The sequence below is a fragment of the Eretmochelys imbricata genome, chromosome 3, assembly GCF_965152235.1.
Source record: "Eretmochelys imbricata isolate rEreImb1 chromosome 3, rEreImb1.hap1, whole genome shotgun sequence".
In the NCBI taxonomy this organism is placed as follows: Eukaryota; Metazoa; Chordata; order Testudines; family Cheloniidae; genus Eretmochelys; species Eretmochelys imbricata.
Window position 1 is genome coordinate 132,151,886 of NC_135574.1, and position 27,851 is coordinate 132,179,736.

General features: G+C 38.9%; 1 protein-coding gene across 2 annotated transcripts in view; it reads right to left on the reverse strand.

Annotated features, from left to right (window-relative positions):
- Positions 1–1,795: 1,795 nt before the first annotated feature.
- The window catches only part of SIPA1L2 (signal induced proliferation associated 1 like 2), a 134,722-nt gene continuing 108,666 nt past the window's right edge, over positions 1,796–27,851 (reverse strand). Inside the window, exons 17-21 of one of the 2 annotated variants that reach the window (XM_077811835.1) lie at positions 22,169–22,300; positions 10,510–10,563; positions 9,428–9,551; positions 4,348–4,429; positions 1,796–2,903 (exon numbers count right to left, since the gene is read on the reverse strand). In XM_077811835.1, the coding sequence (XP_077667961.1) occupies positions 2,757–2,903; positions 4,348–4,429; positions 9,428–9,551; positions 10,510–10,563; positions 22,169–22,300 (539 nt within the window). In that variant the 3' untranslated portion in view covers positions 1,796–2,756. The remainder of the gene's footprint in view (positions 2,904–4,347; positions 4,430–9,427; positions 9,552–10,509; positions 10,564–22,168; positions 22,301–27,851) is intronic. The other variant, XM_077811836.1, reaches the window with a different exon arrangement.

The following is a 27,851-nucleotide window of genomic DNA, read 5'->3' on the forward strand; positions in this document are numbered from 1 at the left end:
AGAAGAGTAGATAATCAAATCTCTACATTTAAATGCATCCGATCTCTACCTCAAATCTAGAATAAGGTTTGTGGTAAAATTGATTGATTGCACATATCATTAAACATTTAAGGACAGATTGTGAACCACTTCCCTCTTGGTGGCTAGCAGTTACTCAAGTAGATTCATTTACTGTGGCAGCACATGACTGAATGATTATTGGGAGTTACAATCAGAGTAAGGGGGTCACAATCCTTGAGTGATTTTTCTCACTTTTGGGAACAAAATATTCAAGTGTTTGAGACCAGGAGGGAGAGAGAGAGAAGAAATCCACTTGGCAAACTTCTTTTGCACAGTTCATTATTGTAGTTATTTCAGCAGCTGAAAACAGGACTTAGTGTATATACACTATATTCTGCTAATAAATGTTATCTAAAAAGTTTTAACTATTATACAAACTCAATATTACCTCTCCAGAAAAAGCCCCTTCTTTGAGTTCACTTCAGTTAGCACAGCTTCCAAAGACGACAAGCCTCTCTTGAAGGCACATTTTACTGACAAATTGTGACGGTTGTACAGTTTGCAATTTGGCAAGGTGTCCAGCCCAGATGGGTTGACTAATGACTTTTGCAAGGTGTTTAAATCAGATTCTAGTGAAACACACGACTGCCATGTTTAATTACTGTAACTTAATGGAGCTTTTTGCCAGACATTGCCCGGCATGTTAGAATCAGAGCCATTGCTAAAAGAAGTACAGGGACTCAGAATGCAGTCCCTTTCTTCCGCCCCTCCCCTGTAACCCCCATTTCACTAGTAAATTGTGATACTGAAATTTTGGTCAAAGTCTTGATGTTCTCTGTCCAAAGATGATTTTTCCTATTGTTCATCCAAAAAACATTTTAGCAGAGAGAGATCTTTGTTCCACTTCAGAAAACATAATTTGGCCCACACAGTACATAATAGTGGATGAAGAATAATTTGTATCAGCTGAGTTTATGCACTTAAAGCTTTGAGAGCTTTTACATTGGGCTTTAAATGTGACTTTCCACATTCACTTAGAATCCATTTTTTGTGCCTGTGCTTTCAACAACATCACAGTCTCAAACTGGCTCTTCTTGGCAGACTAACATCAAAGGGGCTCGTCAGCTTCAATTCATTTCCTACAATTGCACCTTTCCGGTAGATTTTAAGGAGAGTACTAGATGTGGAATTGCAGCAAAAGAAGATGAATATACAATAGGCTAAGCTATCAGCAGCATGCTTTCATATCTCGCAGATGCTAACAACATAATCAAATCTTGGACTGTACACATTAAAGATGGCGGAGTATCTGGCATTAAGATACATTTTCAAAATACTTGATGCCTGTTGAGTGATTTTTCTAAATTTCTCCGTGTAGTGATAGTTCTTTTAGGTCAATACACATAAGTAGCTGGATAGTTTTTGCTCCCTGATCAGAATAGCTACCCTGTCAGGTAGAGATCGGATCACACCAACAATGGCATCTACTTTGTGGGCTGATCCTGAGACGTGAATGGGAGCTATGCCTGCTTAGATTTTCCTCAGGATCAGAACATAAAGTAAGATCACAGATGAATACATTTATGCACATGACATTCAGAGTGGACTGAACAGAAACCTAAACTATGGACAGTGGAATTGGATGTGTGCTGTATGATGAAAAACTGAAATATCAGTTTTTGAGGTTTATATTTTTAACGTTTATTAAAAAAGCAAAATGTATGTTCATCTCAAATGAAACAGTTAAAAATGTTAAAGCATACAAATAGTGTACTAGCAGCATCCAATCATTAGAATTTTCTAGTATTCCTCAGTACAGTCTCAGCAAGCTAAAAATATTACAGCTCGCAACCAACTGTCTTCACCATAGTGCAGATAAAACAAAAACTTTACAAAATTAACAACTGAAGGTTAAATAAGCTTAAATAAAGGTGTTAAATACAAGACACTTGATCAAAGCTTCTGTACAAAGAAACGAATATGGCATTGTACAAGTGATTGGCTGGCTCACACCATACATGATTTTAATATTTAAGCAGTATAACTGTTTTAGCTGAACATCAACTATACAAAATTATCTGAAGTTGGAGTGGGCTAACCCAGTGAGCCATTTACAAGGCATGTGTATCTTTAGAAAATCAGAACATTGTTTATATTCAGGCACCATTTGTTCCTGCAAATAAATAATCTCTAATGTATCTGCATCCAAACTAGTGTTAAACACATCAGTGCTAACGTTTTATACACACAGCTTTGTGACTATTCACTATACCTCCATTCTTATTGCTATGACAATGTGACTGTGGAAATAAACTACTGTACATACAAAAAATAGAGCACCTTTTAAACATTAAGGTATATGTCTGATTATTCTTTTTATCTTACAATACTGAAGCCCAAGCTACTGTAAATTGATTTAAACATCTTCACCAGAGGACCTGAAATACAGGAAATAAAACCCAAAATGTTCCTCTTCAGGCAATCCCAACCCAGAGCATTTTCTAAAAATGTCTAAAATGACACCAAGAATTTTACATTCATCTTCACACAAACAAATGTCTGCTATTCTCTGCTTTCTTCAGATGAATACAAAGATAGATCCACATGGCCCTCAGTCTTGTTCAAATGAATAGAGCTGGACAGAGAATACAGCAGAAACATCTAAAATGGATTGTGAACACAATGAAATTATATTTTGTTAATTCAAAAATACAGCTGTTACACAGTTCAAATAGTGCTTTCCAGAGGCCTAGACATTAGGATTTCTTGTCTATGGTATTAAAAAACCATTCTGTGAATTTTCTCAGTTGAGCGGCTGCTGTTTGAGACTCCTCCTGAAGTCTCATGTTATCTTGTCTCAAATGCTGGACCTCAGCTTGGAGAACAGCTTTGTCTTGTTTTTCCTGGTTAATAAAAATATAAGTTGAATAAAGTAAGTAGCTAGGATGACATTAGTTTTGTTGCTCATATTTCTAAGCGAGTCACAGAGCTCTGTTTACTTTAGCTCCCTAATCCATTATGACAGCAATTGAACTGTAAGCTGAATCCCCAAATTTGTTGCAGTGTTGTACGAAGAAGATAACATTGCAGGCTAAAAAGAAAACTAAATGCAATTTCTGGATGAGAATTGTAGAACCCAATTCCTGTATAACAAAGATTTGAGCACTAAAAAGTTATTCTACAGTTCAGATTAGACTCATCCCTAAAAGTAGGGACTGAAAAATTGTGAAACCTCCCAAATGTGTTTTCCCAAAGAAAAGATTCAAGATCGGAGGATTAACAAGTGATACAGAAGAATTCAAGTCACAAGGATTTGATTTCACAAATACAAAGCTAATGCAAAATGTTTGGCTTCAATTATTTCCCTCTAATGGTTTATTTCATCACTTAAAGCAATATGTGGCCTGTTGCTTAACAGATCTGTCACCCAAGTTCCTGTTTCCAGCTCTGTCACTAACTCACTGTTTGATTCCAGTCATGCCACAAACCATTCTGTGCCCGTTTACTCATCTGCAAGTTGAATATCATACTCCTGGCATATAGTCTCATGGATTGTAAATGGCTGCACTCATTGCAGGTATGCCTCCTGGTGACTAGGTCTGAGAATTAGCTTTCAACCCACATGGCGCCCCATCATTGGCTGCTCATGACTTGAAGTGCTCCATCTTTTTGACTCAGCTCTCTAGCCAAGTCGCTATACAGTCTTCCGTTCCAGGGTATCAAAGTCCCACTGGACAAGTTGTCCGGATGCTGCTTCAGACAGTCTTCTGTTTCACCTCTAGGTACTCTGCCACTTCCCAGTCACCGGTGGGTAGAGGAACCTGGGCCTGCCCACAACTCTGGGTTGTAGCCCAAGGACCCTATGACTAACAGTGCAGGTCTGCTCAGTTTCTGTTGCTGTTTCCCTGGGCTCCTTCCTACCCCATGTCTCTATCTCCTGTCCTATCTCTAGATTTACCACTGGAGTATCCTCTGCTCTCCATAGCTACTTCACCCCTCTTGGCCTCTTGTCTGACTACACAGTCCAGGGCAGGATCCCATGGCTCACTTTCCCCCTAGACTTCCACATTGTTTGTGACCAAGTCTCTCCCTCTAGAGAGTGACTGCATGCTCCTTCCCTGCAGCCTCCAGCTGGCTTTATAATTCTATCCCAGCTTCTCCTGCAGCAGCTCTTGATCTGAAGTTAGGCTTCTCAATCCCCTCTAGGTGCAGCATATAAGGTTAATGCCCTCTTTTTGCCCACATTAACCCGCTCTTTGAAATCCTTGGATGGAAGGTACTATATAAGTATAGTTATTTCTATTGGAGAGCAACGGAGACATTTAATTCTGATGAAGAGATTTTTACCTTCCGGAGGTCAGTTTGTAGTTGCCGCAAGATCACTTCCAGCTGGTTTACTTTTCCAGTCAGAGTAGATGGTGTGTGCTCCCTACAAAGTAAACAAGAACTTCACTCCAGAGTTAGTTCAAAATACTTCCTTCCTTAATGTCAATAAAACATACTCTTATAGGGTCACATCACAAAAAACAATTGACCCAGGGCCAATTGGGCATGTCAGCTGGAAAAAGCAACAATTGACTTGCTCAAGCACGAACCCACTACTGTGATGTTTGAAATACCTTGCTGCATCTCCCACTAATGAAGCAGAAATGAAAAATGACTTTGAAAAGGATATGCTTCAGATCTTACTCGCACATGTATTCACAGTGCAAATTAACTATTCAACTAATTAATGCGAAGAGTGCATTTGTTAACAAGCTGCTTTCTGATAAGGAACATTAGTAACAAAGCAAGTTGCAACAGCAACGATTATAAACATATAGGGTTATTTTAGTTCTCTTCTCTGGTCTGCAATTGTGCCATTTCAAGCAAAAAGATAAACCAGTGACTTTATGAAGACTAACATTTTGTCTTTAAAGGTCAAATATACAAAATATAGCCACCGGTTAATCAAATGCATGACTGAGAGAAAATGCAGAGAAGAGCTGTTGTCCTGCTTATGATAGTGAACACTTTGGGAGACAGTTACATACACATTCACAGATTAAATTAGACGTAATGTGAATTATTTCATCTAGATGAGAGACGCTGAAGAAATATACAAAGCTCAATCAGCTGCTTCATGCAAGTTAGCAAATTGGACAGGTTTGACAACACCAAACATGGAATGCCTGCATGCCTTTTTGCTATTCCAAATGCACACTAGCTGGAAGAGGTGATGTGAGTTTAAAGTCATTGAGGAGAAATGTGCTTTACCATGTAAGTAGATTAATTTGTCCAAAATTGGTTCTAATTAAAAATGACACCCTAATAAGCAAAAAGACAAGTCCCCCCCCCTTCCCCTTTCTTCCACTTCTCAAGTTGAAAAGCAAAACAAATCAAAGATTTTAAAACCGATACATTCTATTGCTGAATCTTCCTGTTTTTGAAACCCACAACTCCCTAGTGGAGAGGATAGAAGCCAGGTGGCAGTCTAGAGCTCAAAGCACCAGGTTGGTGTGAGGCACTAGGGTACTTATTCCCTTTGTGACCTTAAGAAAGTTACAATCTCTCTGCTTCAGCTGTAAGCAGGGGCTAATGGTTTGCCTGTATTTGTTGTCTAAAGACACATAGCTGCTGTCTTTTCTTGTACCAAGTCACCAGACAGGGAACTCACATGATGCTGAAGACTTAAGCCCCTTGTTCCAGCTGGGGGCACTATATGCCATCCCTGCTGTGCAGAGTTACACAACACCCACTGATCAGTTCCATCCAAATGAAAGGTAGAAATAAACAAAGCAAAGTGTGTTTAAGGTGGGGTGTGTGTGTCTGTGGATTGTAACAAAAGATTACAGAACTCAACTTTGAAGGGAGATAAGGTAGTGAGTGGTGATCTGAAGACCAGATTCTACCCCACATTAGATGCTAATTTCAAGCAGAAAACGTCACTGGCTACCCTGCAAGTCTCCTAGATGGAAACTGACCAGGTTTTGGCTGCAGAAGCAGAAATCTCTCTAATGCAATGTAAAGGCATATTCAGTCAAAGTTGCAGATCTGCAAAGGCATAGCAATGAAATGTGCAGAGAGCCATCTAGACATGGTACTCTTGGAAACAAGGGAGCCAATTGTATTTGATATTAAAGAGGAAACAAGCTGCATAGCCTTCGAGCACTTTGTTTAATGACGACTAAAGTCCCAGGAGTCATTTTCACACTGAGTTTTTAGAGAAGGACTTTTTTAAATGGTAATGGAGATAGGATAAAATGACAGAGATTTCAGTGAAATTCTTTGGAAAGAAATTAGGAGGTGCTCATAAGCAAGCTTTTTACCTTTAAAGCAGGGTGTATGGTGGGGTCAATAGGGTCTGACATTCTTTGCTAGCAGGGACTGGATTTCCTCTTGCTGAATTTGATAGAAGGAAAACTTTACACAACTTATTCAAAGAAATATTTTTAACACCAATTGAGAATGCTTCAGGCTGATCTTTCAAGGTCTGCATTACTAGAGCACTGGTGGCCCGCGGAGGCCTAACACCTTCCTAGTTACATGAACCTTTTAAGGTTCAGAGGTCTCCAAAGAGATGCTTGGAGGAGGTGGTTGCCTTGTCTTCTCTAGAGCAAAGCACTTTTTTCTGGCGAAGATCAGAAGTGCTCTGCAGGACAGACACCTACCCCAACTATTGCCCACCCAAAAGTCCTTAGGTGCAAAGCTCCTACTGCAGCAGTGTTTTGTAGCTGCAGACCTCCCAACTTCCTGGCTGTCCATGTGCTTTCTACAGTGTACTTAAACTTGAGAGGAAGGAGGTGGATAGAGCAGAGACCCAGCCTCATTGAGGTGCACAAGCTTCATTTACTCAGCATCAGTGTTTGGCTGCTTTTGAGTGCTGAAATGGTGCTAGATGCAACTACAGAGAAAAGAAGATTTACTTTAGTAATTGTCCTTATACCAGTATATGTCCGAAGGCAACTAAAATGCCTACTTGAGGCAGACACCATCTTTTTGTTGTGTTTATGTACAGTGCTTGCTTACACAATGCGGTCCTGGTCTATGACTAGGGCTCTTGGATGTTACAGTAATCCAACAAATGGTAAATAATGATTGATTGATAGATAGATAAATAAATAAATAAAGTCACTTAATTGCTCAGTGCAATTTGTTCTAAGAGGAAGTGAATACTCTGTAACTGGAGTTTCTCTTGCTAACGTTGAAGCAACTCCAGAGCTTTGGGGACAGAATGCTCCAGCCTGATCTGCTGACGTGTCTCCTGACTTCCAAAAAATTCAGAAGCATCATTGGTCTACAGGTATAGCAAAGGGGATCCAGCTTTAAGTTCTAACACAACTTCTGCTGCCTGAAATCTCCGATCATCAAGGCTACCTAAATTCCTCTTCCACAAAGGCTGAGGGTTCTGCAGACCTGACCACCAGTGGTGCCTAGTTATTCCTAGTCCTTGAGGGACCCTGGCATCCCCTGGGTTCCCATTAATTAGCCTCCCAAGGTGCTGAACCACTTTCTTAATGCATGGACAATCTTCCTAAGGCAGAAGCAGAAGCTACTCCTCAACTCCATAATACTTTTTTATCATGGCTTGCCAGAGACTCTCTTCAAATGAAGCACAAGACCACATATGAGATATTTAAAAGCAGTCTTATCTTTTTTAAAAAGGGACTTCAGACCCTGGCAAACTGTTATAGCCACTGATGTTCCTTAGGAAGTTCACTGAGTGCTGATGAGCTTTAAAGTTTTCTGGACTGTCTTCTCAGCAAGAGCCAAGAAAAGGTGTCTGTTCGCTGACAGGCCTGCAACATAGTATAAAACACTGCAACCTCCTTTCATACTGGAATAATTTTCTTTCTATTCTGTTTTATTTTGCCCTTGGTGATAATCAAAAACAGCAAACAGTAAACTGAATATGTTCTACTCATCCTGGAAGTCAGTTGTTTCGAAAGATGCTGAATAAAATTTCTTATATATTGTTTTGTATATTCGTGCTAATAGACATTTCAAAGGATAAGGACCTAATGGTGGCGTTACCCATTTGATTAGAATGAAATATGAAAGAACAGGATTAGGTCTGTCCCATGCTGACAGCATTTTATTAATGGATCTAAAATTTTCCAGAGTACACCCCAAATTCATAGAAATTACTTGAGCGTTGATATTGGAAATGTTTGAAGAAGCAGGTATGTTAAGATACATATTCTTCCATATGGCCATTTACATATTTATCTTGTTTTCTAAGGCAACTATCACTGTGCTATCTATGTGCCAAAAAACAGTTACAGATGGCAGCGTGTGTTCCTTGAAGGGCCAATTCCTCACAGCCTCTTTAGTTCCTACTGTGTACATGTCCTTCTTGCCTTCTACTATTTCCCCTTCAGTATTCCAAATTGTTGGTTGGTACTGGAAAGTTGCAATTACTTGGTGAAAGCCATTACAGAGGTAGACCTTGCATGTAAACCTGAACATGACCGAGACTGGGCTTCTCCTGGTAGTCAGGGAGCTACACACTGGATGACTCTGTAGCTGTGGAATCCAAACCTTGCTCCAGAATTGTAGTCCAGTATCTCTGCTTATAGTTGAAAACACTATGCCCAACACAACAAAAGGTGCCTGAAATTGGGCACCAAAAGTCATCTGTAGGTACAAGTTGTAAGAAAAGTAAGCCCCTAATTTTCAAAAATGCTGGGCACTCAGCCGCTCCTGTTAATTTCAAATGAGCAGTATTTTTGATATGGTGTGTACAAATTACTTGGTATTGTGACTTTGTTAAAGAAGTTAATTTTTTCAAAAACAAGAATAGCTGTGTCTGCCATTGTAGTTTATCTCTGATAATTCTTCTTCAAGACTTCATAGCATTACACAGAGAGATGTAGTTGTTATGGCAGGCCAAGACAGTAGGAAGGAGCATTTGTCCAGTGATTCAATGAACTAGCTCAGCACTGCATGCAAGTTTCCTCTGGATTTTTATCCCTCAGGGCAATGATTATATTAAACAATCTCATTGTTTAGCTTGTCATGATCTACAAGCTTGACAAGTTAGCATGGATAACAGTCACAAGTTGATGAACTGCAAAAATTGTTCTTAATATCCAGAAAGCAGTAGGTAAACCAAACAATTCCCTCCCATATCTTACTGCTCTGACAGTTCTTCAAAGATATTGGCTTATAATACGGTAACTCTGAATCGTAGTTGAACTCCTAAACTTTTGGGAATGCCATAGTTGTAAAAGGTATTTTCTGCAATATTTACAGGGGAGTCTCAATTTTGATATGATAATTTGGGCATTTTAACACCCTGATCTTTGAATAAGTATCTCCTCTAGTTAGAATAAATTATTTTCTTGGCATGGAAAAGTAAAGAACGTTAGGCTGTGTTAAGAACATCACGTAATTTCAGAAGTTATGTCATCTGCTTCATAATAAAAGTGCGCTAAATCTTACATACCCAGTAGTATCAATGAAATCTTTTCCATTTGTTGGCCCTTCATCCAAAGGTAACTCTTGAGCACCTTCCAAACCTGGAGCTTGCTGCATATCATTCAGGGTGCAAAAAGATGCCACTCTCTGATCTGTAAAGGCAAAAACAAAGCTAATGTAAAGCTAATTTGTAAACATGATTTCATATACAAAATAAAAAAATCAAAGGCCAATGTACAATTAATTATTTGGATATAGTTAGAGCCTGGGAAGTAGATTTCTACATGATAGCTTTGAAGACAATCAGCAGATTTACAATTTGTTCCAGTTAGTTGCTCTTTCCAACATCTGCATCAACATCTGGTTTGCAAATATCAGCAAAGTGATAGATTTGTTTTGACTAGTTAATGCTAATCTGAATAGTAAATTGGTCTCACTGAAATCCACAGAAGACCTGAGAAACAGGGGCTATGATCAGTGACAATACCAATTCATGGAAAGCTAAAGCATCAAATTCCACAGAAATTTTCACAGTTCCATTTTTATTATTCTGACATTTCAGACACATTGTATAAGCTGCTGGTTATCTATATATTTGAAAAGCAGTATACAAGTGCTATTATGCACTTATTTTGTCATATTTAAGTATAAAAAGTAGCTTTTATTTGGTGAAAGCACCGTCAAGTACCAAAAATACTAGATGAGGGCCACCAGCATACATGGCCAATGTGCTTGGAACTTAGCCTGTCTCCCAATGACCAATATCATTATCTGTGGACATTCAGTGTAGCTGCCAAAATATACCACAAATCATTTATGAAAAATATGCCACGCAGATCACTGCAAAGAATAAAAGTAAATGATTCATTATGATTTAAAATTGTTTGTTGTGGAAAATCCATATTCTGTGGAGATTGATTTAACTGATTTCCATACAAATTCCATGCCTGCAGCTTTCTATTGACTCTGGCCATGACATGCCTTGCCTTCCCTTCTCCCTCTCCTCCCCCACAGGCCCAAAGCTTGCATTACCATGCAAACGTGCAAACACTTGAAACAGAAAGGAAGTTTACTAAAGATAAAAGCCAACAATCAACCCCAAACCGTCACCTAGAAATGATGTATGATGACAGACTGGCCCAAGATCTTCATCAGAGTCAAAACCTGGAATAAGATTTAGAATGTTCCTATAAACAAGAGAGTACATCCAACTAACCTCTCTGCTAAAGCAGCTGTGGTCCTTATGCAAAATTCACATAATGGAATACTGTCAATGCAGCTCAGAGTGCCTCTTATTGTGAGAAGCCCTTAAGACTTTCAAAATCAATTTTTATGTAATGCCAACCAACATGGTTGAAATTACACATTTCATGCTCAGCGGCCCTCATATAATGCACAGTATTATGATACATAGCATGGAAATGTGGTGCACCACAAAAGTCAAATGGTAAATACATGGCAAATTGTTTTAAGTAAGAATTTTTACTAACTTGTTTTAAAAGTGCTACCAAGATATTAAAACAAGAAAACCAGGGAATCAAAGCAATTAGAAGTTTTTGTTAAGTGATTAAAAAATGAACACTTTTGGAGGTCACTGTAAAGATTGAAAAGTCATTTCCAGCTCTCACACTACTTTGATGCAAATTTTCACTTTTATATCTGATTTCAAGACCAACTTTATATAGCAGTAGTTTCCCCAAGTTTTATCCTTATTTGCAATTTGTCATATGTCTTGGCATTTTTAGGTCATGAGTTTTCCACACACATCTAAAGTGAGAAAGGAGAAGAATTTCGCACACCATTGCTATCACAATGACACAACTCACACTATGCAAGCGATATAACTTAATTAAATTAAGCAGCAGGGAAAGGTTAAACTTAGTTTCCTTACTCAAATTAGGTGCCACAGAAAAGACTGTGCAAACAATTATGATCACAAAAGAAATGGGGCAGAAGTAAATTTAAGGTATACATCTAATTACCCATTTCACTTGTTCTTTTCTTCCCTTCCCTAAACTTTGATTACAGAGACAAGGGGTTGAGGTAATATCTTTTATTGGACCAACTTCTGTTGGTGAGACAAGCTATCAAGCTTACACAGAGCTCTTTTTCAAGTCTTTGACTGACAGTTGATGGTGGAGGACAGAAAAGCAGTGGCAAATCTTATACTGCTCCTAACTTTCCTACATGATGAGTTAGTTAATGGTCAGTAATGCAAAACATGGGTATTTTATGTCACTGAACTCTATTTCAATATAATTTACCCTGTGTTTTCCCCTCACAATACTGACTAAGCATTTCTAAGAAGAATGTCTTAACCTCAGTAGACCAGACAAGAAGCACTTGTCTGGTCTACCGAGGTTAAGACATTTTCTGTTAAGTTAAAAAAAAAAAAAGATAGATTGTAGTTCTGGACTTACTAGGGGTATTTGAATCAAACCACCACCTTCCCTTTAGTGAGGAAGTATTACAAAGGATGTTCGTAACAGTCACGGAAAGCATACTATGAAGTTTTAAAATAAAATATTTCACCCAGTTTTTAAAAATTTCCATTGATTCATAGATTCCAAGGCCAGAAGGGACCACTGTGTTCATCTAGTCTGAACTTCTATATAACACAGGCTATTGAATGTCCCCAAAATAATTCCTAGAGCAGATCTTTTAGAAAAACATCCAATCTTGATTTAAAATTTTCCAGCGATGGAGAATCCACTATGACCTTTGATAAACTGTTCCCATGGTGAATTAACCTCACAGTTAAAAGCATATGCCTTATTTCCACTCTGAATTTGTCTACGTTCAACTTCCTGCCACTGGATCATGTTATACCTACATTGAGCTCACTGAGTATCACGACAAGGCATGTTTTCTAATCCTTTAATCATTCTCATAGCTCCACTCTGAACCCTATCCAATTTAGCAGAGGCAGTTCTACCAATTTTGCCGCCCCAAGCAGTCGCCGCCGAATTGCCACCACCCCAAGAAGAGCGGCGAGCTGCTGCCGAATTGCCGCCGCGGGACACGGACTGCTGCTCCATTCTAAATGCTGCCCCAAGCACCTGCTTGGAAAACTAGTGCCCGTAGGGGGCCCTGCAATTTAGCAACATCCTTCTTGAATTTACCCCAAAATTTTAATTTTAGTCAGCAAAAACTACAAATAGATTACATTACTTTAAATGTGCATTGACTATAACTTGCGCATTTATAACTTTTTATTCCTTGCAAAAATTCTACTAAATTTTAATGTTGTATTTGTATGAAATTTAAATTTAATATTTAGAGCTTTTTATTACTGCACTTCTGCTAGTTTCTAAACATAACTTTACTACGTTCAATTACTTGTGAAATGTTAAACAGCAACCCACCACTCATCCTTTGGGCAACAATGTCACTAAATAGGTGTTAGAAACCATTAGGCTCTCACACTGTATGCTAAATAAGTGATTTTGTGAGCTGTTATTCCAAAAACAACCACCTAATTTATGGGTTTCAGAGTAACAGCCTGTCTGTATTTGCAAAAAGAACAGGAGTACTTGTGGCACTTTAGAGACTAACACTTTTATTTGAGCATAAACTTTCGTGGGCTACAGCCCACTTCATCGGATACATGCAGTGGAAAATACAGTAAGAAGATTTTATATACACAGAGAACATGAAACAGTGGGTGTTACCATACACATTATAACAAGAAAACAAAAGGAATACTTGTGGCACCTTAGAGACGAACAAATTTATTTGAGCATAAGCTTTCGTGAGCTACAGCGCATCCGAAGAAGTGAACTGTAGCTCACGAAAGCTTATGCTCAAATAAATTTGTTCGTCTCTAAGGTGCCACAAGTACTCCTTTTCTTTTTGCGAATACAGACGAACACGGCTACTACTCTGGAAACTATAACAAGAGTGATCAGTTAAGGTGAGCTATTACCAGCAGAAGAGAAAAAAGACCTTTTGTAGCGATAATCAAGATGGGCCATTTCCAGCAGTTGACAAGAACTTGTGAGGAACAGTAGGGGGGAAAAATAAACATGGGGAAATAGTTTTACTTTGTGTAATGACACATCCACTCCCAGTCTTCATTCAAGCCTAATTTAATGGTGTCCAGTTTGCAAATTAATTCCAATTCAGCAGTCTCTCGTCCGAGTCTGTTTTTGAAGTTTTTTTGTTGTAATATTGTGACTTTTAGGTCTGTAATTGAGTGACCAGAGAGACTGAAGTGTTCTCCGACTGGTTTTTGAATGTTATAATTCTTGACATCTGATTTGTGTCCATTTCTTTTACGTAGAGACTGTTCGGTTTGGCCAATGCACATGGCAGAGGGGCATTGCTGCCACATGATGGCATATATGTTAAAGTCAAAATTTACTCCCTCAGTAATACAACAACAAACAGATAATAGCTAGCACATCACCAACAAGTTTTCTCATTTCATTTCCCTGGAACAATGCATAAGACAGTTCTGTCATAAATAAGGAAACGGAATATTGCAAAGGGAATGGTTACATAGGAAGATTCTTATTCAGCTGCATGCCTAATTTTTTATTTTCAGTATTTATTTCTTGTCCCACTGAATGTGCCCAGGAGTACTTTCTCGTGTTTAATAATTGTTTCACCAGTTTAACAGGGCCGTTTTTAAAAGGTGAACTGAAATGAGTTAAATCCGTGCTTTGGAGGGCAGAATTTGACCAAAAGTTGTTGTTCTCCTTGTTCTCTTTTTCAGTTCTGATTTTCCAGAGTAGCCATCAATATTAATATAACATAAGGACTTGGGTGTGACTCTCCATTCACTGGCACCAGTGGAAATCAAAAGACCTCCACTGATACCAATGGAGTTAAATTGAGATGAGAGAAGAATCTAGTCTTTTGTTTATGATTGCAACACTTGTGCTACCAAACCCTGCAAGGACAACTCCCATTGACATTAATAGAAGCTCTATGTGCATATCAAATCCTCTCGAATGACATATCTTTCCTTTTTCTAATTTTGGTTTGGAATGTCATTTTCTACTCACACAAAGGAATTACTTGAGAAGATATATGGGTACTTACATCAAAATTTTAAGCAAAAAATTGTCTACTCCAGACAGACAAAAATGAGAACACTGGACCAAAACGTGCAACCCATCCACCTCAGTGCATGTTAATGGGACTGCATAGTTGTAAAAGAGAAGAATTTGGACCAGAACTGCATTTGTTCAGCAGCATCACAGATAGCAAAAATAAATAAATAAATAAATAAATAAAATTATCCAAACAATTTAAGTTAGGTAACATATAGCATAATAGAAGAAAGCTAAAAATAAAATAATGCATCAAATGGCCCTCTCATTGCTAAACTCCCATCTCAAGGTCAAATTCTGTCCACAGACACACACACAAACTTCCACTGAAGTCAACAGGAGCTACAACATGCATATTAGACAACAGAACTTTTCCTAAATGTTTTGAATTTTATTTTTCTAAACACTTAAACAAGCTAATTTGATTAGATACTTATCTTTTATGCTGAATGCTTTTCTTTCCCCTAATCATAATATGTTTAGCATAACTTTTATTAAACTATGAAGATTTAAAATGGAGATGATAAAACAATATTAATTATAGTAGCACACATGGTGCCACAAAGATAAAATGGCATTAAGAAATGCTGCATTCTAATTGGCATAAGTAGCTTAGAACTGTGAAAATACCTGGTATACACCAGTGGTTGAAATCAGTGATGAGCTGCCAAAATCTTAACAATGGGTTCCCTCCTCACCCCATGAGGGTGTCGTTGCCCACCCCTGCCCCCCGGGACCCCTGCCCCATCCAAACCCCTGCGTTCCTTGAAACCCTCCCCCAGGACCCCTGCCCCATCCACCCCCTTCCTCTGTCCCCTGACTGCCTCCAGAACCGGGCAGGAGGGTCTCATGGGCCACCGTAGTGGGTGCGCACCCCACCCCTAAGAGCCAGAGGCACCTGCCAGGGTGCAAGGTGGGGCGTTCCGGCGGTGCTTACCTGGGGCAGCTCCCAGGAAGCGTCCGGCAGGTCCCTCTGGCTCCTAGGGATGGGGGAGCATAGCTAGGGGGGAGCAGGGGGAGCAGCCGCTCCCCCCACCGATCCCATCAAAAGTGGCACCTTAGGCACCGAAACCCTGGGTGCTCCGGGGCTGGAGCACCCATGGGGAAAAATTGGTGGGCGCAGAGCACCCACTGGCAGCTCCCCGCCCCGCGCCCAGCCCCAGCTCACCTAACCTCTGCTCTGCCTCCTCCCCTGAGTGCACCGCCCCAGTTCCCATGAGCGCCCCTCCCGCCCCGGTTACCTGCTGCGGCGCGGGCGGCCCTCCTCGCACCCACCCCTACCCGAGCTCACCCTCTGCTCTGTCTCCCTGGGCCTGAGCGGGAAGCCGTGGCTTGCTTCTCAGCCTGCCCTGGCTTCCCATGCGAACAGCTGATTCGCAGGAAGCCTGGGGGGGCGGAGAAGCAGAGCGGGGCAGCGCCTTCAGGGGAGGAGGCAGAGCAGAGGTGAGGTGAGCTGGGGCCGGGGGTGGGGCGGGGAGCTGCCGGTGGGTGCTCTGCACCCACCAAATTTTCCCCTTGGAGTCGGCACCTAAGGCGCCACTTTTGGCGGGTTAAATTTAGAAGCCCTTTCAGAACCAGTCGTCCCTTACGGAACAACCGGTTCTAAAAGGGCTTCTAAATTTAACAACCGGTTCTAGCGAACCAGTGCGAACCGGCTCCAGCTCACCACTGGTTGAAATTACTTTTGTTTATATAACCAAATCATAAACAATACATAAAGGGGCTCTCTGTCAGGTTGTTTAAGCCCCAAAATATTATTTAAAAAACAGCGAACGCCCATTTTTAAACTAAAACCAGCAGTTAACAGTGACACAAATACTGCTGGGCCTGTACATAAGAGTCAATGTTTATGTTTATGTCCCACTCCAATCTTCTAGAATGAAAAGCAGTTGTGGGAATCTTGGACAGTTTAGTGTTTTTTTCCTTCACTATATTCTTCAGTTATTTGATTTTCCAGAGTAGCCATTACTATTAATACAATGTAAGTACTCAAAAGTACACTGCTCTGCTCCAAACTCAGAACTATGAGGATTTCAGAGAAGCATAATAAAGCAATTAAAGGAATACGAATCAAATTTTCTAAAGGTTGTCTCTTTTCCTGCTTATTCTCTAACATTTCTTTATCCCCTTTTCTCTCCATTCATTCTCCATTTTAATCTATCAATCTCAATACAATTTTCTCTTTTCTCAGTTCTGTTTATTGTTTTCCTTCTATTCTATACTCTTCTTTTTTTATTGTCTTGCCTGGTAGCATCCAATTCTCTGTTGTTCAGTTCCTTTCTCTCCTCTTCCATATTATGTTATCTCTTTACCCTTTCTTCTCTTATCTTGTTATCTGTCCCCTTTTTCCTCTGTAGTCTCATCTATCAGCTTTGCTCTCAGTTGTATTCCTTTAGCTCTTCAAGTTTCTTCCCGTATTATACACGGAGAAAACACGCTTGTGTAGTGTAAAGGTTGCATTGCCATAAATTTGTAATGTGACTAATGAGGACAAGTGGTGAAGCCACAAGTGAGTTAATTATAGGCATTGCAGTCTATAAAAAATGGTCACCACATCACAGTAATGTAGTTAAGTATTGAGGAAACCCCCCAGCGATCAAAATTTTAAGTGTGTCTTGGCCAAGGACACAGAGAATCAATGTTTGAGCTGAGCTGCACTGAACTGAAACAAGACTAGAATGCTGGAATCCTTTTGCCCCTAGACCTATTCTTAGGGTGACCACATGTCCCGTTTCAGCCAGGACAATCCACTTTTTAAGCCCTATCTCAGCCTTGATCAGTTGGCAAGAGCTAACGGGACAAATGCCCACTTTTGTTAAAAAAAAAAAAAAAGAAAAAAAGGAGGGGGGGTGCATGAAGGAATGTGCGGCGGGGCGCGTGGCAATGCCAGCCCCACGCAGCACGGGGTGGGGGGCTTGGGAGAGCAGTTTGGCTAACCGTGTGTGGAGGAGTGGCTTGTGCTGGCCCCAGGCGGTTGTGTGTGTGTGTGTGGGGGGGGGTTTTCAGGCGAGCAGCTTGGGCCAGCCCCACACAGAGGAGGGAGCCTTGAGTTAGCCCCACTCTGTGTCCCATTTTCCCTTTGGGAAGTACGATCACCCTACCTATGCTTAGCTCATGCTGCTTCACATTACTGAATGGTCCAGACACCATGATGACTGCTCTGGAAAGGACTGCAAAACTGCAAGCAGCTGACAGGAGGAAGCCCTGGGTGTTCTAGCAGCATCAGTTGCAGACTTTCTAACGCCCACTTCTCCCCAGCCATGAACGGGTTCAAAAAGCAAGGAACCGTACCTGTTGATTTCATCAATCGCAAAGGACCTCTCCAAGAGACCATGTGGGAACAGTGAACTCCACAAGAATGTCAGGAAATACTAGCGGTAAACTTTCAACTTTAGAAATTGGTTTCCATTTTCAAGGCTCTGTCTGCAGCAACAAGTGCAGAAACTGTCTTAAAAAAAAGAAAACAAAAAACAAAAAAAACCCTCCTAAATTTTGCTTTGATATTTAAAATGGTCCCAAATCAGGGACTACATGGACCCCAAAAGCCATCTCTGAAGAGAAAACTGGACCACAAGGTCAAGCTACAGGAAAAAAGGGAAGTTGCTCAGGCTCCCTCTCATCAAGATCCTACTCAGTGTGAGGTTTCATCATCCACCTGTGCACAAAGTTCTTGTCTAGTAAGGGGTGGTAGCAGTTGAATCCTCAAAAAGTGACTGTCATAAAGGAAACCAATAGCATCAGGATCCTGATGAAGAGTCTGAGCTGCTAGAAGCATTGGTATCTGGATCTCTAAGATCCTCTCTCTCACAAATCTTGGGAGACAGGCCAGTCCTTGCCTACAGACAGCCCTGCAACCTAAAGCAAATACTCACCAACAACCACATACCACACAACAGAACCACTAACCCAGGAACTTATCCTTGCAACAAAGCCCGTTGCCAATTGTGCCCACATATCTATTCAGGGGACACCATCACAGGGCCTAATAACATCAGCCACACTATCAGAGGCTCGTTCACCTGCACATCCACCAATGTGATATATGCCATCATGTGCCAGCAATGCCCCTCTGCCATGTACATTGGTCAAACTGGACAGTCTCTACGTAAAAGAATAAATGGACACAAATCAGATGTCAAGAATTATAACATTCATAAACCAGTCAGAGAACACTTCAATCTCTCTGGTCACACAATCACAGACATGAAGGTCGCTATCTTAAAACAAAAAAACTTCAAATCCAGACTCCAGCGAGAAACTGCTGAATTGGAATTCATTTGCAAATTGGATACTATTAATTTAGGCTTAAATAGAGACTGGGAGTGGCTAAGTCATTATGCAAGGTAGCCTATTTCCTCTTGTTTTTTCCTACCTCCCCCCCGCCGCAGATGTTCTGGTTTAACTTGGATTTAAACTTGGAGAGTGGTCAGTTTGGATGAGCTATTACCAGCAGGAGAGTGAGTTTGTGTGTGTATGGGGGTGGGTTTTTGGAGGGGGGTGAGGGAGTGAGAGAACCTGGATTTGTGCAGGAAATGGCCTAACTTGATTATCATGCACATTATGTAAAGAGTTGTCACTTTGGATGGGCTATCACCAGCAGGAGAGTGAATTTGTGTGGGGGGGTGGAGGTTGAGAAAACCTGGATTTGTGCTGGAAATGGCCTAACCTGATGATTACTTTAGATAAGCTATTACCAGCAGGACAGTGGGGTGGGAGGAGGTATTGTTTCATATTCTCTGTGTATATATAAAGTCTGCTGCAGTTTCCACGGTATGCATCCGATGAAGTGAGCTGTAGCTCACGAAAGTTCATGCTCAAATAAATTGGTTAGTCTCTAAGGTGCCACAAGTACTCCTTTTCTTTTTGCGAATACAGACTAACACGGCTGTTACTCTGAAACCTAAGATCCTGTAGCATTCTATTCACAGGGGCTTTTAGAAAGCAAGGGTTACAGCACAGTCTAAAAAAAAATCTCAGTATCAATTTTTAAAAATATATTTTTCAACATTATCTTAGACCAAAAACTTTGCAGGAGCAAAATGATGAGTTAACCAGAGGGAAAAAGCTATTATTTATTCATTTAGTTCTAAACTACAAAAGAAGGCCTTTGTAGCATCTAACAGTGAATTTCAAGTTCTAGCTGTATTGGCAAAAAAAAAAAAGTTATGTCGACATTCATTCTTAAATCACCTCGCTCCCAGGTTTAAAATCCCTCATCTGTTCTATATTGTTCCATCTTGGATGAGAGTTGGGTTTAAAACACAGAAGAATTATGGTAATAATTCAAAATGTGTATTTATGAATAAGTATTAATTTTATGGGCTGTCAGTAGATAGAATAAAGAGGCCCAAGAAAGAACTGACCTTTTAATCATGCCACCAGCTATGGAGAGGAAGAGATATAGAAAAATTGCCTTGTATGAAAAAAGAAAACTAAAATAAAGTTCCCATATCAAGGACTGTAAATTGCATAATTGTTAGGAGACTTGGCAGATCAGAATTGGAGACTAATCTAACTTTAATTTCTTAAATCTTCAGTAGCAAACAACCCCTTTAACAATGGCTTAGTCTTCATTAACTGGATCACTTTTCTTTAAAAAGACAGACATATCTCAAAAGTTTTGATCACATTCTCATCCACCAAAATAAAAAGGTCCGAGGTTTTAATCCCCACACAGCTAAGGAAATGATTGTGGCATCCCAACTTCTGTGCTTGTACACACCTTTTCCTTTTAAAATATTCTTAAAGAAGAATGCTGAACTAGCTATTCGGCTTCATTTCCAAACTTCTAGAAATGTTCCGTTTCAAACACTGTGAACCCTGCATAGCAGAACTCCATTGACATTTTTATCACCAATTTCCTTAATCTCTGGGATCATCAGTTCTCTATTCATTACATTCATAGAGTCCAGAACACTAGCTCCCACCTACTCTTAATACCAAGTCTTGAAGTGATTCCTCAATTACGAAGGACAACTTCAACATACACAGGAAAATAGCATCCAATTCAAACCCAACTATTTTAAGAACTCATTATTTCTTATAATGGATTCCCTCCAAATGAACTTTTCTCGATATGCTAATCAGTTGTGCTTATTTTGACTTTGGCTTTCTGGTCGTGAGACTGAGTATGCAAAAAGTTGACCAAATCTTTTAGAAAACCCATTTCCACTCAAGAGGTCAATATCATAGCATGAAATCAAAAAATTAGTTATAATGTTTTATAGGTTATATAGAACATGCATAGATCTTTCCACCTTCTGCACGAATGCGCCCACTAACAGAAAAGAAATGTACCCACTAACACAAAACTTAGAAACACTTACTATAGCATTCTTTATGGGAATGTGCATTACAACTCAAATTTTTCAAATAATTCACAAAGCAATCAATGAGACAATCTCTATTTTGTGACTCAGACTGTCTTCTTCAAACTATGAAGTCTGAACAAGTACTGTAGTACAAAATGAATAAATGAAAATATCTGAAATATATGCAACTAAAAACAAGTCAGTCAATAGCTTTTCCTATTTGAACAGAACAAATGAGAAAAAAATATGACTGTGCAATTATTGAGAATAAGCATTAAATTACTAGAATCGAGAAAATGCTGCTCAAATTAATTATTTGCAGAATAAAGCAGTATGCCATTATTCTGAGCTGAGGATTTAAGGAGACTAGAAAAATGAAAATAAAGTTTCTAAAAGACTTCAAAATATCTGAGTTTCAGAAAATATGAATACAGAACAAGTACTTTCAGTCAGCTGAACTGATAAAATAGTTGTTGAACAACAAAATCTTCTTTATGCAGCAGTAAAAAATGCTTTAGCATGAACACAGTTACATCACTCCAAGTCTTCTTTGTATTGATAAGTCTTTATTTTCCAGTTGCTGCATTAGGATACTGGTAACAAAAATATATACACATCTCCCCGCAAGCAACCAAGTGTGTAAATACAATGGGAATCCTGTTCAGAATACCTTTCAATTTTATAATACATTCCTCTTAACTGATAGGAAGTATATGAAAAGGGCTGAACAGAGACAAAGGGACTCAAAGTTAATCAGGATAGAAAGCATGATGGTATTTTAGAATGCTGATCATCACTGATACATTTTCTATGCATTCAAAATAGTACAAGAATAGTTCTGAATGCCTTTAACTAAAGAGTAAAAACAACAAAACCTTTCTACTTGAGATTGTTGAACTCTAGGACAGTATAGAGAAAGACCTGACCAAAGCATACATTAAAACAAAACCTTTAAATATGCATGTCTACTATTCTGTTTACCTTTAAACTAAGCATGTATAGGTTTGATATCAAAGAGATGAGTGTGTCATTTTCTCCAGGTTAACCTAGAATTATAGTCCAATTCTGCACGACTGCTCTACTTCCTGACTGCACACTATATTTGAAAACATATCAGTAGACATTTTAAGACTTGTACCACTGCAACGGTCTTCTGAGGGCTTATTATGCGAGTCGGAGGGAGGGGCAACATCACTTGGACTGCACATGCAGAGTTGATAGTAGCCACACAGTACATATGGTGTCCAACACAGTTCCTCATTTGAAAGTAAGTGATATTACAAAAAGGACAGAAAAGGCTATAACTACTGAGATACATATAAGATTTTTATTATTCAAAATGAGTATATAGAAGATATGGGAAAAATTTGGAAGAGCAGTCTTTTTGCTGAGTTTTCTTACCTTCAAAAGCTCGTGCAGCATCCACCAGGTTGGACCAGTCTAGTCCTGCGGCAGTGTCCGGAAGGGGCATCAAGCCAGGATCGTTGAATTTGGCTCTGTCAGACAAGGAGCCATCTGAGAACCAGAATTCATCTATCAACAAACACAAAAATTAGTCGTCTTAGGACAATGGTCTATATTTAGTTCTAAGGCTATTAGAATTAAATTTCAAAAATATATATAGCCAAAGGGTGCTCATCCTCACTTTTCCCTTGTCCCCTGCTTTTTCTATAAATGCTCAGTGTCAGCATAACATTTTAAGCGGCATTGGATTGACGGAGAATGAGAAGGAAGGAAGATTTTTTTAAAAAGAATATTCTCTTCCTAACCACCACTTTACATGAGAGCATACTAATATTATAAATCGACAGAACAGAGTTATAAATAGTAGAATATTAAGGAACCCAAATAGTTGCTTTTTTAAGATCCTTTGTGAGGAGAAAGTTGTTAGACACCCCTATAGATCCACATTTTCAAAAAGCCCGTGAAACCACACATGCAGAATTTGTGTGCATACAGAGTTATACACACAAAAATGGGGTGTGCTCAGATTATGGGTGCAGGTAGAGACTGCTTTGAAAATTATGCCCACATTCCATCCAATATTCAGAAACTTTCCCTTTTTAGTTTTATCAATTTGTTCTATCCTCTAAAAGAAAAATTATATTCAGATTTTAAAATGCTCTTTCAATTTTATCTTGATAAAATGTATATCGGAGAAAGTGATAGATTTCAACATATTGTAACACTATTTCCAGAATGAACTGCAACTCTTACTATACCATAGATACTGCACAAATTTGTATTAGTGCACAAGCTCTCATTTATCATTAATAATAAGTGATATTGAGCTTTTAGGTTATACAGCGTTTTACAAACAAACATACTATGAATTTACATTTCAGAAGGAATAGAAAATTATTTTCATAGTCCACTTTGGGAATTACTTTACATTTTCTTTTTGAAGCTAGGCTTTCTTTACAAAGGAGGACCCGATAACAGTCTTCAAATATGTTATTTGTTATCATAAAAAGGACTGTGATCAATTGTTTTCAAAATCCACTGAAGATAGGATAAGTAGTAATGGGGTTAATCAATAGCCAGGGAGATTTAGGTTAGATATTAGGAAAACTTTTTAACTATAAGGGATTTAACTGCTGGATCAGGCTTCCAAGGGAGGTTCTGGAATCCCGTCATTAGAGGTTTTTAAAAAGAGGTTGGGCAAACATCTGTCAGGGATGGTGTAGGTTTATCTGGTCCTGCCTCAATGCATGGGGGTGGACTTGATGATTTTGAGATTCCTTCCAGCCCTACATTTCTATGATTCTGTGCTCTATTTGTATATTGATGTATAATGCAGACATAATATAATAAAAATACTGCAGTTAGATATACTGACATTCATGAAAGTAGATATAACAATTAGATTTAATCATATTAGGGAGAAGAGAACATTAATTTATACTAATAAGATGAATGATAGAAATTTTTATTTCATTAAATGTCATTCAGCAAAAAAGTTATTCGACTTCAATCCTTTTTTTTTTAAAAAAATGTGGTTGAATCAGAAGTTTAAAAAATATTTTAAAAATACAGACTTTTTCCTCCCTCAAGTTCTTCCCCAGATATAGGCTATTATATGTCTGAGGAATCCTTTTCTCACTATAGAACCATCTAAAAAAAATTGAAGAGTTTTTTCCACAAGGAAAGAAACAATGCGCACACATAACATGGAATATCTTCTTCTTGTATGAAAAAGGCATATTACCATTTGTCCAGATATTAATGGAAGAATATAATACACAGTCTATATAAATTAAAGTTTACATACAAACACAACAAGCATAATGTATCACAATACCTTCTATTGCATGCAGTAGCCTCTATCAGAATGAATCATCTTTCTAATGGAAAAGATGGGGTGGAGGAGCAGGTATGCAATCCTCAATAAAAACATATGGGGGGTGGGAGGGAGACTTGCATCTGAAATATGATGCAGGAAAGGTAAAAATCCCATATACCATGGGATTTTTCTGTCTTATCCTGAAATACATATACAAGATATTCCATTATTAAGTTTTCATGGAGTAACTGAGAAAGTTTACAGCTAGTCTGTTTAATAGAATTTGCTGTAACATCTGCTGTCTCTCTACCGAACCCCAGGAATGCAAAACTAGATTTTATATTAAATGGAATTTCAGCATATAAATATATTCCGTTCCCACTTCCTGCCTATATTTTCTGTCTAGTACCTTGAATATTGAATATCCCCAGAAAACATTAAAAGTGTCTGAGGATGAAATCATACTTGGGACCGATCATGGAACAATCTCTTGGGAATTCAGCTTGGAGTCTGTAAAAGTCCTTTGGAGAATAATACAAATACTTGTGTATTCTGGTGCTTGACAAAAAGGGAAACCTTCTTCACAGACAGGATATCTTATTTGAAAGCTGGTGATCCAGCTCTTATCCTAGAGAAGTGAGTCGTCACTTCAAAAGAACCCCTGCTTTTATGTGACAAGTCAATAGAAGATGAATGTGAAACCTGTCAGGAAAGTGTCTACTCGATAAGATTCTGCTGGTTTCCCAAATTGGGGTGTAGGATTGATTTATTCACCAGTAATCATCCCTCATTTTATACGTCGTTGTGAGGACCTAAATTCACATAAGATCTACACTACTTTGTCCAGGGTAGACAGAGGGCCTTAACAGCAGAAAGCCTTCTGGATGAAAGGAGGTTTGGTTACTGAGAGGTCCGGAACCTCACAGTGTTGATGGAAGAAATAAGGAGGAGTAACAACAGTCCAGGCATCAGCATGCCTGATGCCTGACAGACAATTATTTAAATTTAAATAGGGCAAGATAGATATATTCTGGTGTACTAACAGTGCAAAAACCTCCTGGGCCTCTTGAGCTTTAGGGAATGATTCTTCCATGCTGTTTGCATTTTGGTTGTGGTCTGAGTGTAGGAGAGAAAAGACTCTATGCCCTCTGGGACAACAATCCATGCATTAACCCACAATTTTAGAGAAAACATTTTTGTTTGTGAAGTCCGTGCTTTTTGGTACAGTTATTGATCTTGTGACTTCCAGTTCCTTATATAGAAGACACCATGACCATACCATCAAACTTTATTCATTTTCACTTCCCTTTTATTATTGCAGAGAAGTGATATAGAGCAATTTTGATAGCATTTAGTTTCAGCAATTTTTTTATTTAAAACTCATAGGTTCCAAAGCAGTTCTCCTGAAATCAACTGACATTAGTGCCAGAAAATCTCCCTATTCAGAGAGAGGTTTCTTATTTATATAAGAGTAAGCAGATTTATCATATCTGGTCCACCCTGCTACCAAGGCAACTATCCTGTTTCTGTCAGTGGGAGTTGTGAGTTCTCCTCTCATGAAGAGATATTATGGGAGTGGGGAAGTTACTACGTATTTCATGTGCCACATACTGGGTAATGACATGAGAGGACTCCATCTTTTGAAAACTAAAATTGACTCATTATTAAGAGAGCTATTTACAGAGATGCTGCAACTGCAGCTGGCATTCAAGCCATATGCACACAGACTGTCGTCCTTATGCCTCTTCCAAACTCTTCCCTCCTGCAGCCTCTGCTCTCCCCTCCAAGTTCCAAGCAGCTTGCGACACTGCACACAGCTGAACTAATTTGTTCCTCTACAACATTCACTTTTATAGGCAACACTGTGTAGATCAAGATATCAAGTTCTCTTTGAAGTCATGACTGTGAGCACTCCCCAAGCTAAAAGATCCATAGAGGATATCTCAAATCACCCTTGCAAGGGAACGCAAGCACCCCATGCGCTCCAGCAACAAGATCTTTGCCCAGCAATTATCTCCATATGTAAAAGACCCAAAATAATAAAGTAATAGAAATGTTACAGAGCATTCAATTTAGAAGAGGATGGTTGGCAAGTTATTACGTATTTATTTTCAGAGGGCAGTTATAGATAAGTAGTTCCCTCTTCTTTGAGGGTAGCCTTCATTAAAGATCCCCTCTTCTGGAGATTAAAACACTCCAGGATTATTGAAAACAAAACAAGATGACGCAGGTAGAATGTGAATATAGGGTTAATGTACCTTTATTCTGAATAGTGGGATACCAGTTTTCAAGTTAACCGTTTGAAAAGTAGCTAAAGTAGGGTTGTCAAATGATTAAAAAAATTATTCGCAATTAATCACACTGTTAAACAATAATAGAATAACAATAATTGAAATAGTTTGGGATATTTTCTACATTTTCAAATATATTGATTTCAATTACAAGACAGTATACAACGTGTACAATGCTCACTTTATATTATTTTTATTACAAATACATATACTGTAAAAATGGCAAAGAAATAGTATTTTTCAATTCACCTAATACAAGTACTGTAGTGCAATCTCTATCATGGAAGTTGAACTTACGAGGGTAGAATTATGTACAAAAAACCCTGCATTTAAAAGTAAAACAATGTAAAACTTTAGAGCCTACTCCTACTTTTTGTTCAGCCAATCGCTCAGACAAACAAGTTTGTTTACATTTATGGGAGATAATGCTGTCCACTTCTTATTTACAATGTCACCTGAAAGTGAGAACAGAAATTCGCATGGCACTGTTGTAGCTGGCGTTGCAAGGTATTTATGTGCCAGATGTACATAAGATTCATATGTCCCTTCATGTTTCAACCACCGTTCCAGAGAACATGCATCCATGCTGATAATGGGTTCTGCTCGATAACCATCCAAAGCAGTACGGACTGACGCATGTTCATTTTCATTATCTGAGTCAGATGCCCCTAGCAAAAGGTTGATTTTATTTTTTTGCTGGTTCGGGTTCTGTAGTTTCCACACTGGAGTATTGATCTTTTAAGATTTCTGAAAACATGCTCCACATCTCATCCCTCTCAGATTTTGGAAGGCATTTCAGATTCTAAAACCTTGGGTCGAGTGCTGTAGCTATCTTTAGAAATCTCACATTGGTACCTTCTTTGCGTTTTGTCAAATCTGCAGTGAAAGTGTTCTTAAAATGAACAACATGTGCTGGGTCATCATCTGAGACTGCTATAACATGAAATACATGGCAGAGTGCAGGCAAAACAGAGTAAGACACATACAATTCTCCTCTAAGGAGTTCAGTCACAAATTTAATTAATACAATATTTTTTTAACTAGCATAATCAGCATGGAAGCATGTCCTCTTGGAATGGTGGCCAAAGCATAAAGGGGCATTTGAATGTTTAGCATAACTGGTATGTAAATACCTTGCAACGCCGGCTACAAAAGTGCCATGCGAATGCCTGTTCTCACTTTCAGGTGACACTGTAAATAAGAAGTGGGCAGCATTATCTCCCATAAATGTAAACAAACTTGTCTGTCTTAACAATTGGCTGAACAAGAAGTAGGACTGAGTGGACTTGTAGGTGCTAAAGTTTTACATTGTTTTGTTTTTGAGTGCAGTTATGTAACAAAAAAAATCTATGTTTGTAAGTTGCACTTACATGATAATGAGATGGCACTACAGTACGTGTATTAAGTGAATTGAAAATTATTTCTTTTGTTTGCCATTTTTACAGTGCAAATATTTGTAATAAAAATAATATAAAGTGAGCACTGTACACTTTGTATACTATGTTGTAAT